Source organism: Podarcis pityusensis (assembly GCF_964106645.2).
Source record: "Podarcis pityusensis genome assembly, chromosome: 2".
Lineage (NCBI taxonomy): Eukaryota > Metazoa > Chordata > Lepidosauria > Squamata > Lacertidae > Podarcis > Podarcis pityusensis.
In genome coordinates this window covers 121,574,307-121,586,338 of record NC_138029.1, presented here as the reverse complement: position 1 = coordinate 121,586,338, position 12,032 = coordinate 121,574,307, and the positions used below count along the sequence as shown (strand labels likewise).

The window sequence follows — 12,032 nt, the reverse complement described above, 5'->3', positions numbered from 1 at the left end:
CTGGAGGAGACTCTTGAGAGTCCCATGGACTGCAAGAAGATCAAACCGATCCATTCTGAAGGAAATCAGCCCTGAGTGCTCACTGGAAGGAGATCCTGAAGCTGAGACTCCAAGACTTTGGCCACCTCATGAGAAGAGAAGACTCCCTGGAAAATACCCTGATGTTGGGAAAGATGGAGGGCCCAAGGAGAAGGGGACGACAGAGGACGAGATGGTTGGACGGTGTTCTCGAAGCTACCAGCATGAGTCTGACCAAACTGCGGGAGGCAGTGGAAGACAGGAGTGCCTGGCATGCTCTGGTCCATGGGGTCATGAAGGGTCGGACACGACTAAACGACTAAACAAAAAAAATGAGGACTAGAATCTTGCTTTATTTTTAGAGGAAGAGGCAGTAGCTTAGTGGGAGAACACATTTTGCATGTGGAAGGTCCTAGGTTCAAATCCTGTTGTCTCGCAGGTGGGGCTGGGAGGTAGGCTCTGAGGTCCTGGAGAGCTGTTGCCTTGGGCTAACCTGCTGGGCATAGTCGGCCAATTGGTGACAAAGAAGGATAGAACTTTCTTTATGTATGCTACAACAGCAGCAAGAATACTTATCGCAAAGTATTGGAAGACACAAGATTATATGGCTTTAGCAGAAATGTTATAAAGAATTAAGTAAAAAAAATATATCTCCTTGACATCTGAAGGAAGGGCGTTCCACAGGGAGGGCGCCACTACCGAGAAGGCCCTCCGCCTGGTATTTGACATTTATTTTTCGAAATTTGAAATTGGCTACCTTGCCTCTTCTTGGTCTCCTCTTATCAAGGCTAAACCTACCCAAAACCTTCAACCGTTCCTCATAAGGTTTAGATTCCAGACCTTTGATCATCTTGGTTGTCATCCCTCGGGGGTTAAGATAAAATTAGGATAGAGGATCTTGTGGATTTACACACACACACACACACACACACACACTTCTTTTTCGTCTTCGCTTCTTTTTCTACTTTGTTATTTCCTTCTTTTCCTTATTCTTGTTTCTTTCCTAGTTCTTTTTATTAATTTGGCTTCCATTGTGTTTTATGCTGAAAACCCTTAATAGAACCCGATATGAAAAAATGAAGACACGAAAAAATATATATTTACAAATAAAGCTGTATTCGATGGATGAAAGGATATATGATTTTTGACATGACTGAGAATCGCATAGCCAGGGACGGAGAACTTTAAAGCGTTAAGATCAGAAGGCGGAAAATATGAAAGCAACGAGAAGAGGCAGGAAGGAAGATTTGGAGATATGCTTCAGAGGTCCAGACTATGGGGAGCCCGTAAAAATTAATAATTGCAATTTGGACTATAATTTGGTTGTTGTTTTTATTTTAGTTTATTATTTTTAATTGGATTATGATTCGGATATCTCGATTGGCTGTTTTTATTGGAAAATCAATAAAAATGATTTTAAAAAAATAAAAAATGAAGACACAATTTCATCCCGGCAGTGGCTGGACAGGAGAGGAAGGTTAATTGTGTTGGATCAGGAATTATCATATTTATGTATTCATTCATTCATTCATTCATTCATTCATTCCCCTCTGGCTGAGTTTCACATCTGAACAAACGATGTCAGGAACCAAGTGGGAAATGCAGTCTTTACAGAGTGGGATTTTAGGGTGGGGGGAAGACAGTGGGAGGGTCGATATCGGGATATTCAAATACTGCAGGATTTGTAGCTTGGTGGCAGAACACCTGCCTCACAAGGTCTTGGGTTCAAACTCCGTTTAAAAAGACCAGGGAGCAGGAGGAGGGGAAAGACCTTTTTCTGTCTGAGATCCAAAATATTTGCAGACACTCACCACTGCTGGGCTAGACGGCTGGATAATTTGACCTGGCGTGAGGCAGCTTCCTAGAAGGGACGCGGGTGGCGCTGTGGGTTAAACCACAGAGCCTAGGACTTGCCGATCAGAAGGTCGGCGGTTCGAATCCCCGCGACGGGGGAGCTCCCATTGCTTGGTCCCTGCTCCTGCCAACCTAGCAGTTCAAAAGTAGATAAATAGGTACAGCTCCGGTGGGAAGGTAAACGGCGTTTCCATGCGCTGCTCTGGTTTGCCATGCTGGCCACATGACCCGGAAGTTGTACACCGGCTCCCTTGGCTAGTAAAGCGGGATGAGCGCCGCAACCCCAGAGTCGGTCACGACTGGACCTAATGGTCAGGGGTCCCTTTACCTTTAAGGCAGCTTCTAACAGAGAGAGAAATTGTAAAAGGACTAAGTAATTCATATTTCTGCTAACAACGCTGCTTTGCCCATGTGGTCCCCACCCTCCCAAAAGGATATCATAGAGTTGGGAAGAGTTTCAGAAAACACCCACCAAAGTCGGACCATCTCCCCCGTAAGGAGAGGTTTCAACATTTGGGGATTTTTTTTGGTTTAGATGGAAATGCGAGAAAGAGGCAACGAGGCAGAACTTTATAAAATTATGCGCGGTCCATCTTATGGGCTGCTTGTCACATTTATTTTATTTTGAGGAGGGAAAACTAATGCGTGGCACGCAAAAAGAAATGCAAGCCATGGGGAACACTGACAACGTGCTTCTCGCGCTCCCATAACACCAGACGTCCAATGATGCTGAACGTTGGACCAAAGAAAAGTATCTCACAGTTAAACTGTGGAACTCACTGCCACAGGAAGCACCAACAGCCACTGATTTTAAAAAAGACAAATTCACAGAGGCGAGTGCTATCGAGTGATGATGATGGTAATTTTTTTATTTGTACCCCACCCATCTGTCTGAAGGCAGGAATTACTGTATTTTCCGCTCCATAAGACACACCTAGTTTTTAGAAGAAAACAAGAAAAAGAATATTCCGAACGAAACAGTGGATGTATGATTTTTGTGGTTCATGCTGTGGCCACAGACATGTGATTTGACAGTGAGTTTGGAGTAGCCCAATGCAAAAATCCTGAGGATCCATGTGGATCCGTGCTTTGTAACCACGTTTTTGCACCATTGCGGCCCCAGGCAACAGTAGGTGCATGATATTTTTGGTGCAGGCTGTAGCCATGGACATGCTATGTGATCTGATGGTAAATTTGGGGTGACCCAATGTAATCCTGAGGATCCATGGGCTTTTACCTCCCCCTCCCAGGCAGCCTCCTTTATTGCTAGTGTCCCTTATCTCCCTCCCCGATCGCTTACTGATCAGCTGTTTCCTTTCAACACCCCCTTCCCTCTTGTTTGCCTTATTGTCTTTTCCTTAGCTGGAGCAGTTTTTTGCTCCTCCTTTTCTTCTAATTTCTCTCCTCATTGCTTTAGTCTTCCTGTCTCCTCTCCTTGCAAGTTTGCTGTCTTTACCTCCCCCCTCGCAGGCAGCCTCCTTTATTGCTAGCGTCCCTTATCTCGCTCCCGATTGCTTGCCGATCAGCGGCTTTGTTTGAACACCCACTTCCCTCTCTCTCTCTCTATCTCAAAAAAGCATGATCTGCATTTTGCCCCTGGGCAATTCGGCTCTAGGGACCACACATTCGCTCTGTAAGACGCACAGATATTTCCCCTTACTTTTTAGGAAGACAAAAGTGCGTTTTATGGAGCAAAAAATACGGTATCCCCAATGTCTTCGACACATGATTTGCGGACAGCAAAAAGCAAGGAACAAACGCTGTTTATATACATTAACTTAGGAGGGGAAAAAAACCCCACGAAATTAGACCGTCGAAGGTTCAAGATGGATTCTCTGATGTCTGATAAGATGCTTGCTCCGGTAGAAGCTCTCTTCGCATTTGGAGCATTTGAAGGGTTTCTTCCCAATGTGGCTTCTCTGGTGTCTAAAAAGGGTGGACTTGTCGCAAAAGCGTTTGCCGCACTGGGAGCATTCAAAGGGCTTCTCCCCAGTGTGGTTTCTCTGGTGCGTGGTAAGGTGCTGGCTCTGGTTGAAGCTCTTCCCGCACTCGGAGCACGTGAACGGTTTTTCTCCCGTGTGGTTCCGCTGGTGGGTTATCAGATGTTGCCTCTGGCTAAAGCTCTTCCCGCACTCGGAACAGGCGTACGGCTTCTCTCCCGTGTGGGTCCTCCGGTGCCTGATGAGGCCGGATTTGTGGCAGAAGTTTTTCCCGCAGTCCGAGCATTTATAGGGCTTCTCCCCCGTGTGGATTCTCTTGTGTGAAATAAGGTTCGTGCTCCGGTTGAACCTCTTCCCGCAGTTCAGGCAAACGTAAGGCTTCTCTCCCGTGTGGGTTCGCTGGTGGCTGTTGAGGTCTGAGCGCCTGCGGAATATCTTCCCGCAGACCGAGCAGTCGTGCGGTTTCTCCCCCGTGTGGATTCCACGGAGGTTCGATTCGTCTCGGAGAAGCTTCTCGCTCACTGCGCTTCTGACGCGCTTCTTCCTTTTGAGAGCGCCCTGCTGGGCTGACATTTCGCAGGCGTCGCCATCGTCCAGGCAAGGGAGAAATTTGTCTCTCCACATCTCATGGCTCCGAAACTTATCTGACTTTCCTTGGCTTTCATCGTTTTCCTCCAGCTCCTGACCCATCGCTCTACCTTGTGGGACCCAGAATAATTCTCCACCAGTAGCACACTGGTCCCTGTCACCTGCTGAAATAACAAAAGGAGATTTTTAGGAATGAACTGGAGCAACTAACCCTGGCTCCCAGTATGTTTCCGAGCACAATTCAAAGTGTTGGTGCTGACCTTTAAAGTCCTAAACGGCCTCAGCCCAGTATACCTGAAGGAGCGTCTCCACCCCCATTGTTCTGCCCGGATACTGAGGTCCAACGCCAAGGGCCTTCTGGCAGTTCCCTCCCTGCGAGAAGCTAAGTTACAGGGAACCAGGCAGAGGGCCTTCTCGGTAGTGGCACCCAACCTGTGGAATGCCCTCCCACCAGATGTCAAATAGAACAACAACTACCAGACTTTTAGAAGACATCTGAAGGCAGCCCTGTTTAGGGAAGCTTTTATAATAGACTATTGTATTTTAATATTCTGTTGGAAGCCACCCAGAGTGGCTGGAGAAACCCAGCCAGATGGGCGGGGTATAAATAAATAAATAAATAAATAAATAAAACCAACCTGCTTCATTGGAGGTTTTTAGAAGGCCATCTGTCATGGATGCTTTAGCTGAGATTCCTGCATTGCAGGTGTTTGGGCCAGATGACCCTCAAAATCCTTTCCAATGCTACAATTCTATGATCCCATGAGTTAGGGATGCAACAAGTTAAGCTGCAGAAAGAACCTCTCATTTGCAAATCATGTTCTTTCACCCAGACTGGGGGGTGGGGTTAGACCAGATGTGAAACAGGATGGTGTTTGCATCAGAACGCCCCGCTTAAAATGAAGGAGGGAGGGAAAACACTTTGTTTTAGCGGCACCTTCCATCTGATGTTATTGCGACATCAAGTGATTGACAGGGGGTGTCCCCGCCCACCTGTTAAATTTCATCTTCAAGGCCAATCAGCTTCGTGGAGCCAAAAAGCTATCTCCAACCCAGTGATTCTATAAACTTTTAGCAGTTGATTCTGCTTTTATCAAAGAGACGGGCAGCTTTTCTACTAAATATTTTGGAAAGTCGTAAATTTCAGCTGAGCATTCGCCATCTTATTGAAAAGCCTGCAACACCTGCAGAGTTCAATGTATACAGTTTGCTAGTTCTTTGTAGATTTCCAACTCCTGAAACATTTCTGGGAAATAAGTCTTTTTTCTGTTTAACTCTCAAAGTGCCAGAGTTTTCTATTTTTTAAAAAAAATCCTAGGAATGAGGACATGTCTCAGCACATACACGAAGAGAAATGCTTTCCTCAGTTCAGGGCAGAAGGGAAGGAGAGTGTCTAATCCTGACCACCAATGAAATAATAGTAATAGAAGTAGTAGCAGCAGCAGCAGCAGCAGTAGTAGTAGTAGTAGTACAGTAGTACCTCGGATTACAGACGCTTCAGGTTACAGATGCATCAGGTTACTAACGCTTCAGGTTACAGACTCCGCTAACCCAGAAATAGTACCTTGGGTTAAGAACTTTGCTTCAGGATGAGAACAGAAATCGCGTGGCGGCAGCACAGCGACAGCAGGAGACCCCATTAGCTAAAGTGGTACCTCAGGTTAAGAACAGTTTCAGGTTAAGAACGGACCTCCAGAACGAGTTAAGTTCTTAACCCAAGGTACCACTGTAATAGTAATAGTAATTTTTCATTACTTATACCCCGCCCATCTGGCCAGGCCCCCCCCCCCAGCCACTCTGGGTGGCTCCCAACAGAATATTAAAAAGGTAAAGGGACCCCTGACCATTAGGTCCAGTCGTAACCGACTCTGGGGTTGCGATGCTCATCTCACTTTATTGGCCAAGGGAGCCGGCATACAGCTTCTGGGTCATGTGGCCAGCATGACTAAGCCGCTTCTAGGGAACCAGAGCAGCGCACGGAAACGCTGTTTACCTTCCCGCCGGAGTGGTACCTATTTATCTACTTGCACTTTGATGTGCTTTCGAACTGCTAGGTGGGCAGGAGCAGGGACTGAGCAACAGGAGCTCACTCTGTCGCGGGGATTTGAACTGCCGACCTTCTGATCGGCAAGTCCTAGGCTCTGTGGTTTAACCCACAGCGCCACCCGCGTCCCAACAGAATATTAAAAACACGATAAAACATCAAACATTAAAAACTTCCCTAAAGCCAGTTTCGGGGGCATTTCAATGTAGGAATGGCTAAGTCAATGCAAACAGGAACTGAGCAGGAAGAAGAAACAAGTCTGTTGTGGACTGTGGATTTTTGAGGGGTTTCTCTACTGAGACCTTTCATGGGTGTCACAGAAGGGGCCGAGCACCCCATGTTGGTGATTCCCTGCATCAGGGCATTATACCTACAAGAAACGACAATTCACGGCGGGGGGTGAGCCCTTACCCAGCACGCTGGAGACCCCCTCATTTTCCCGCTTGAACTCCCCACCAAGCTGCCTCTGCGTTGTTTCCGGCGATGCCTCCACATTTCCAGCGAAGGTCACAGCAGCCTCTTGGAAGGCCCCTGGCACCTGAAATACCCGTCAACGTTTTAGTCAAGAAACAAAGCGGTCCAGACTAAGGTTACCAGATTTTTTTCAATGAATCTGGGGACCCTATACATATATACATACATACATACTACACGTTTGGGATGTTGCTACTGCAGCGATGGCGGTGGGCTGGCAGAGGGGCGTCCGCCGCCTTGACCTCAACCGCCATGTTTCCCCTTCCTCTGAGGCTTCTATCTCCTTTCTCCATGAGCCTGGGCAGCCCCTAAGTTGTACGTTCTTCGGTGGTGGTGGGGAAGCAGTGCGCAGTGGGTCTGGCATACAAGGCGGAGGAGGGCCAAGAGCAGCAGCAGCAGCGAGGCTCAGGCAGGACGATGCCTCCCATCCCATCGGAGCAGCCCCAATCCCATTCCTACTTGCGTGCTAGCAGGAGGGAGCAGGGATCCCTCAGCTGGGAAGGGAGGCTTCCCGTTGCCTAACTGAGAGATCCCTGCCCCCTCCTGCTTGCACGCAAGCTCCGATAGGCAGCGTGAAGCCTCCCTTCACAGCTGAGAGATCCCCGCCCCGCTCCTGCTTGCACGCAAGCAGGAGTTGGGAAATTGATGCTTTTGAATTCTGGTGATGGAGGAGACTCTTGAGAGTCCCATGGACTGCAAGAGGATCAAACCTCTCCATTCTGAAGGAAATCAGCCCTGAGTGCTCACTGGAAGGACAGATCCTGAAGCTGAGGCTCCAATTTTTTGGCCACCTCATGAGAAAAGAAGACTCCCTGGAAAAGACCCTGATGTTGGGAAAGATGGAGGGCACAAGGAGAAGGGGACGACAGAGGAGGAGATGGTGGGACAGTGTTCTCGGAGCTACCAGCATGAGTTTGACCAAACTGCGGGAGGCAGTGGAAGACAGGAGTGCCTGGCGTGCTCTGGTCCATGGGGTCACGAAGAGGCGGACACGACTAAACGACAACAACAAGGAGATGGGAGGCTGCTCCGATACCCTTCGCAGCTGAGTTGCTGGGCTCAGGGAAGGTGGAGGCAGCCCGGAAGCTGCATCTTAGAGCTCCTGCATCACCATCATATGGGGACTTCCGAGCAGCTCCTGAAGCCAGCCAGAGCCAACTGGCCCGGGCTGCTGAAACTGCAGCTGCTGCGTTTCCCGGGGACATTAGATGAAATCCGGGGACATTCCGCGGATGGAATTTGTCCGGGGACTTATTCACAAATCCGGGGACTGCCTCAGAAAATAGGGACATCTGGTAACCCTAGTCCAGACACTATTTCACAGAACGACAGAAGCGGTGAGGAACGGGATCAGACCAGAGATAAGGTCTAAGTCTGATGGATGGGTGGGACCATCGTAGCAATGTCCAGTGTTCCATTTCTAGCCGTGTAAGAATATGAGAACCTCCTGCACTCTCAGCATCCGGAACAAACTACAGTTCCCAGAATTCTTTGCGTGGGGAGGGGGGGGAATCAAGGCTGTTTACGTGATTTTAACCACACTTGTAAAGTAACAGAAACTATGGACAATTTAGATGGATAAAAAATGTGGATAACGGACTGATATGCAGTTGTAAATATTGATATTAGGACCCCATGGAGGGGATGGGGGGGAAATCCTGAGATTCAGAGTAATCTCTTTACATGGCTTTTTTATAATTGACTTTGTTTTAAGTTTATAATTTCTAAAATCAAACAATTATTATAAAAAAACAAAAAGGAAAAGAGGAGAATTAGGATAGCTATCTTCTAATAAAGGTTGTCACAAGGAAGATGGAGCGAGCTTGTGTTCTCCTGCTCTGGAAGGTAGGACTCGAACACATGGCTTCAAGTTACAAGAAAGGAGATTTCAGCTAAACATCCGGAAGAGCGATGGACAGCAAAGGGTATGGCCTGAGAAGGGTCCTGAGGGCCAGAGAGTTGCCTGCATTTGGCCCCTGTGCCTGAGGCTCCCCACCCTTGGTCTCCACCCTTTTAAAGGTGTGACACTCAGGCCTTTGCGCCACAACCGCCTCAGGGGGAAATCCCAGGATGAGGCCCTCTCACCTGCCCTCCCGCTTTCTCCGCCTCCTGGTGCCTGAGGAGGAATTCCTCTGCCAGGGCCACGGCCTGGACGCAGCTCTCTGAGCCTCGCTCCTTCACCCAGCTCCCCATTTCCGAGGGCAGGACAGCCAGGAACTGCTCCAGGATCACCAGGTCCAGGATCTGCTCCTTGGTGCTCCTCTCTGGCTTCAGCCACTGCGCACACAGTTCCCGGAGCCGCCCGTAGACCTCGCGAGGACTCCGGGCGTCCCAGTAGCAGAGCTGCCTGAAAAGCCGACGCTGGGCCTCTCCGCTGGCGGAGTCCTCCATCTTTATCGCTGGTCCGACATCGCCAGTGGCGCCCTCCCTCCCATCAGCCTGCTGGGCTGCTCTGTTGAAAGGAAGGACCCCATCCTGGCTCTGTTCTTGAGTCCCCTGGCTGACGGCCTCTGCCCTCTCGCAGCGGGACAGGGCGTTCTTGCCTTCACCCCATGGCACGGCTTCTGGCACCTGTGGGTCGCCCTCGCCAGAGTGAGGGGTCTGCACCGCCTTCAGGAATTCCTGCCACTGGGCTTCCCAGCGGAGCGACGACAGACCCTCACCTGGTTCCTGCTTAATGCGCTGCAGCTCTTCCCAGCGTTTGGGGACCCCGCTGGCCGCTGACTGGGAGTCTGGCGAGCTGTCTCCTGCCCCTGTTGCCTCTTTGAGGCCCTGAAGCACCTCTGGCTCCATCTTCATCTCTGGGTCCTTGCTTTCATCCGGCACGGCCTGCAGCTGGAGAGTCAGGGAAGGAGACCTATCTGCTTGCTCCACCGCCATCCCGCCTCCCAGGCTTAGCCCGAGGCCTCTTGCCCACGTCCCGCAACGCCGCTGGGAACCAGAGCTGCTGTGTCAACGCAAAAGGGGGTTCAGAAGGGCTCCTTCAGAGATGCCTCATCCCCGGACCGCAGAAAGGTCATTCAGAAGCAGGTGGATGACAAACTACTCACCCTGAAGGGAAAGAGACAAACAACCATGAGGCAGCAAAAGAGGTTTAAAGACACTCTCAAGGCAAATTTTTAAAAAATCTAGCACAGTGGTACCTCTGGTTACGTACTTAATTCGTTCCGGAGGTCCGTTCTTAACCTGAAACTGTTCTTAACCTGAAGCACTTTAGCTAATGGGGCCTGCCGCTGCCACCATGTGATTTCTGTTCTCCTCCTGAAGCAAAGTTCTTAACCCAAGGTACTATTTCTGGGTTAGCGGAGTCTGTAACCTCAAGTTTCTGTAACCTGAAGCGTATGTAACCCTGTACAGTGGTACCTCTGTATCCGGAATCCGTTCCGGAAGTACGTTTGACTTCCTAAAAGTTTGGAAACCAAGGCACGGCTTCCAATTGGCTGCAGGAAGCTGCTACAGCCAATCGGAAGTCACAGAACCCACATTGAGTGCTTGGGTTCCAAAGAACGTTCGCAAACCGGAACACTCACTTCTGGGTTTGCGGCGTTTGGGAGCCAAAGGCGTTCGAAGTCCGAGGTACGACTGTATAAGCACTGATAACTGGGAAACACTGGCCTGTGAGCACTCCAATTGGAGAACAGCCTTTACCAAAGGTGTGGATCCAGAATTGGCCTCCACAGCCACTCACGGACTCGCTGTTAAAACTGGGTTCGTGAAAGACAATCTTACTCGGCTACGAGGGATCGCCTCAGAAGAAGAAGACAAATGGCCTTGAGGAAGGATGTGCAGATGCGTGCACAGAACTGAGTGATTCTGAGGAATGGCTTTCTCTTTGGGGTACCCAGAATTAAAGGCTGGCAACATTTCACTGGAGAGCCAGGGTGGCGTAATGGTTAGAATGCTGGACTCGGAACTGGGAGAGCAGGGTTCGAATCACCGCTCAGTCATGAAGCTCGCTGGGTGATCTTGGGCCAGGCACCGTCTCCCCTCTCCACCAGCAACTCCACAGTCTCCCCTCTCCACCAGCTCCTCTCCACCAGCAATCTGTATCCTCTCCATCAGCAGGTTGCAGGTTTGATCCCTGTAAGGGACAGTGGCATATTCTTGCATTCCAAGTGTCCCTATTTTCCAGGGACATCCCTGATTTAGAGAAGCCGTCCCAGTTTCTGGATCTGATCCCAGAATGTCCCACTTTTTCTTAGGACATCCCTATTTTAATTGGGGAAACATTGGAGGGTATGGAGCTATCCGACCCCTGAGCCATCTGAAGGCGATCCTGTATAGGGAAGGTTTTTTTAAAAAAATGTTTTTATGTTTTTACGTATGTTGGAAGCTGTCCGGAGTAGCTGGGGCAACCCAGTCAGATGTGTGGGGTATAAATAGTAAAATTATCATTATGGAATGATTTTCATAGGAAAAACGTTGGAGGGTCTGGGGGTGGGACTAGATGATGCTCAGGGTCCCTTCCAACTCTAGGATTCTATAATTCTTTTGTACCTGCCACCCTCTCCCAAGAAAGACCCGGCCCCTCCTCTCCCCCCACCAGCAAACCCACTTTTAAATGCACTTTTCACGCGCTCTAGCAACACCCACTGACCTGCCTGCAGCTTCTGGCAAACAGCATTCACAAGCCGCTTTTGCAGAAACATTTTGTGGAGGGTGGGGGAAACGCAAGGCAGGAAGTTGCTCCCACTATTGACATCCCCCTGTTCCCCCATTTCCTGCCTCTCTAAGAATCCAGCCTTTCAAACCCCCGCCGCCGCTTGGCTCTCTAAGGGTTAAAGGGAGCGTCATGCGCTTCCTAGAGAGGCGGGGGGGAAATGAGCGGCGAGCGTTCAAAGGAAGCGCGTGCGTTCCTTCCTGGTTCAATCCGCGAATGGAGGGAGGGAGGGAGGGAGCAGCTGAGGTCAAAGCGGGAGAGGTGTCTAGTCAAGGCGATTTGTCTACCTCTTCCACAGGTTGCGCAGCGACTTCAAAGGCATATGATAACCCTTCCTGATTAGTATCTATTTTATATAAACTATATATAGGTTTGAATGTATATGTATAATTATACATACATACATACATACAGATAGATAAGACACGTACACACACAATATTTTGTATATATA

At 49.4% G+C, this 12,032-nt stretch overlaps 1 protein-coding gene across 2 annotated transcripts; it reads right to left on the bottom strand.

Moving 5' to 3' along the window:
• Positions 1-2,720: 2,720 nt before the first annotated feature.
• Positions 2,721-11,663, bottom strand: LOC308469600 (uncharacterized protein). 2 transcript variants are annotated; one of them, XM_080992296.1, is made up of 4 exons: positions 11,508-11,663; positions 9,004-9,960; positions 6,856-6,982; positions 2,721-4,564 (listed from the first exon to the last, which is right to left on the bottom strand). In XM_080992296.1, the coding sequence occupies exons 2-4, from the start codon at positions 9,796-9,798 to the stop codon at positions 3,678-3,680; spliced, it is 1,809 nt and encodes a 602-aa protein (XP_080848422.1). In that variant the 5' UTR covers positions 9,799-9,960; positions 11,508-11,663; the 3' UTR covers positions 2,721-3,677. The 2 variants fall into 2 exon arrangements, with proteins under 2 accessions (XP_080848422.1, XP_080848421.1); XM_080992295.1 differs by having other exon boundaries at positions 9,004-9,969; positions 11,516-11,663.
• Positions 11,664-12,032: the final 369 nt, after the last annotated feature.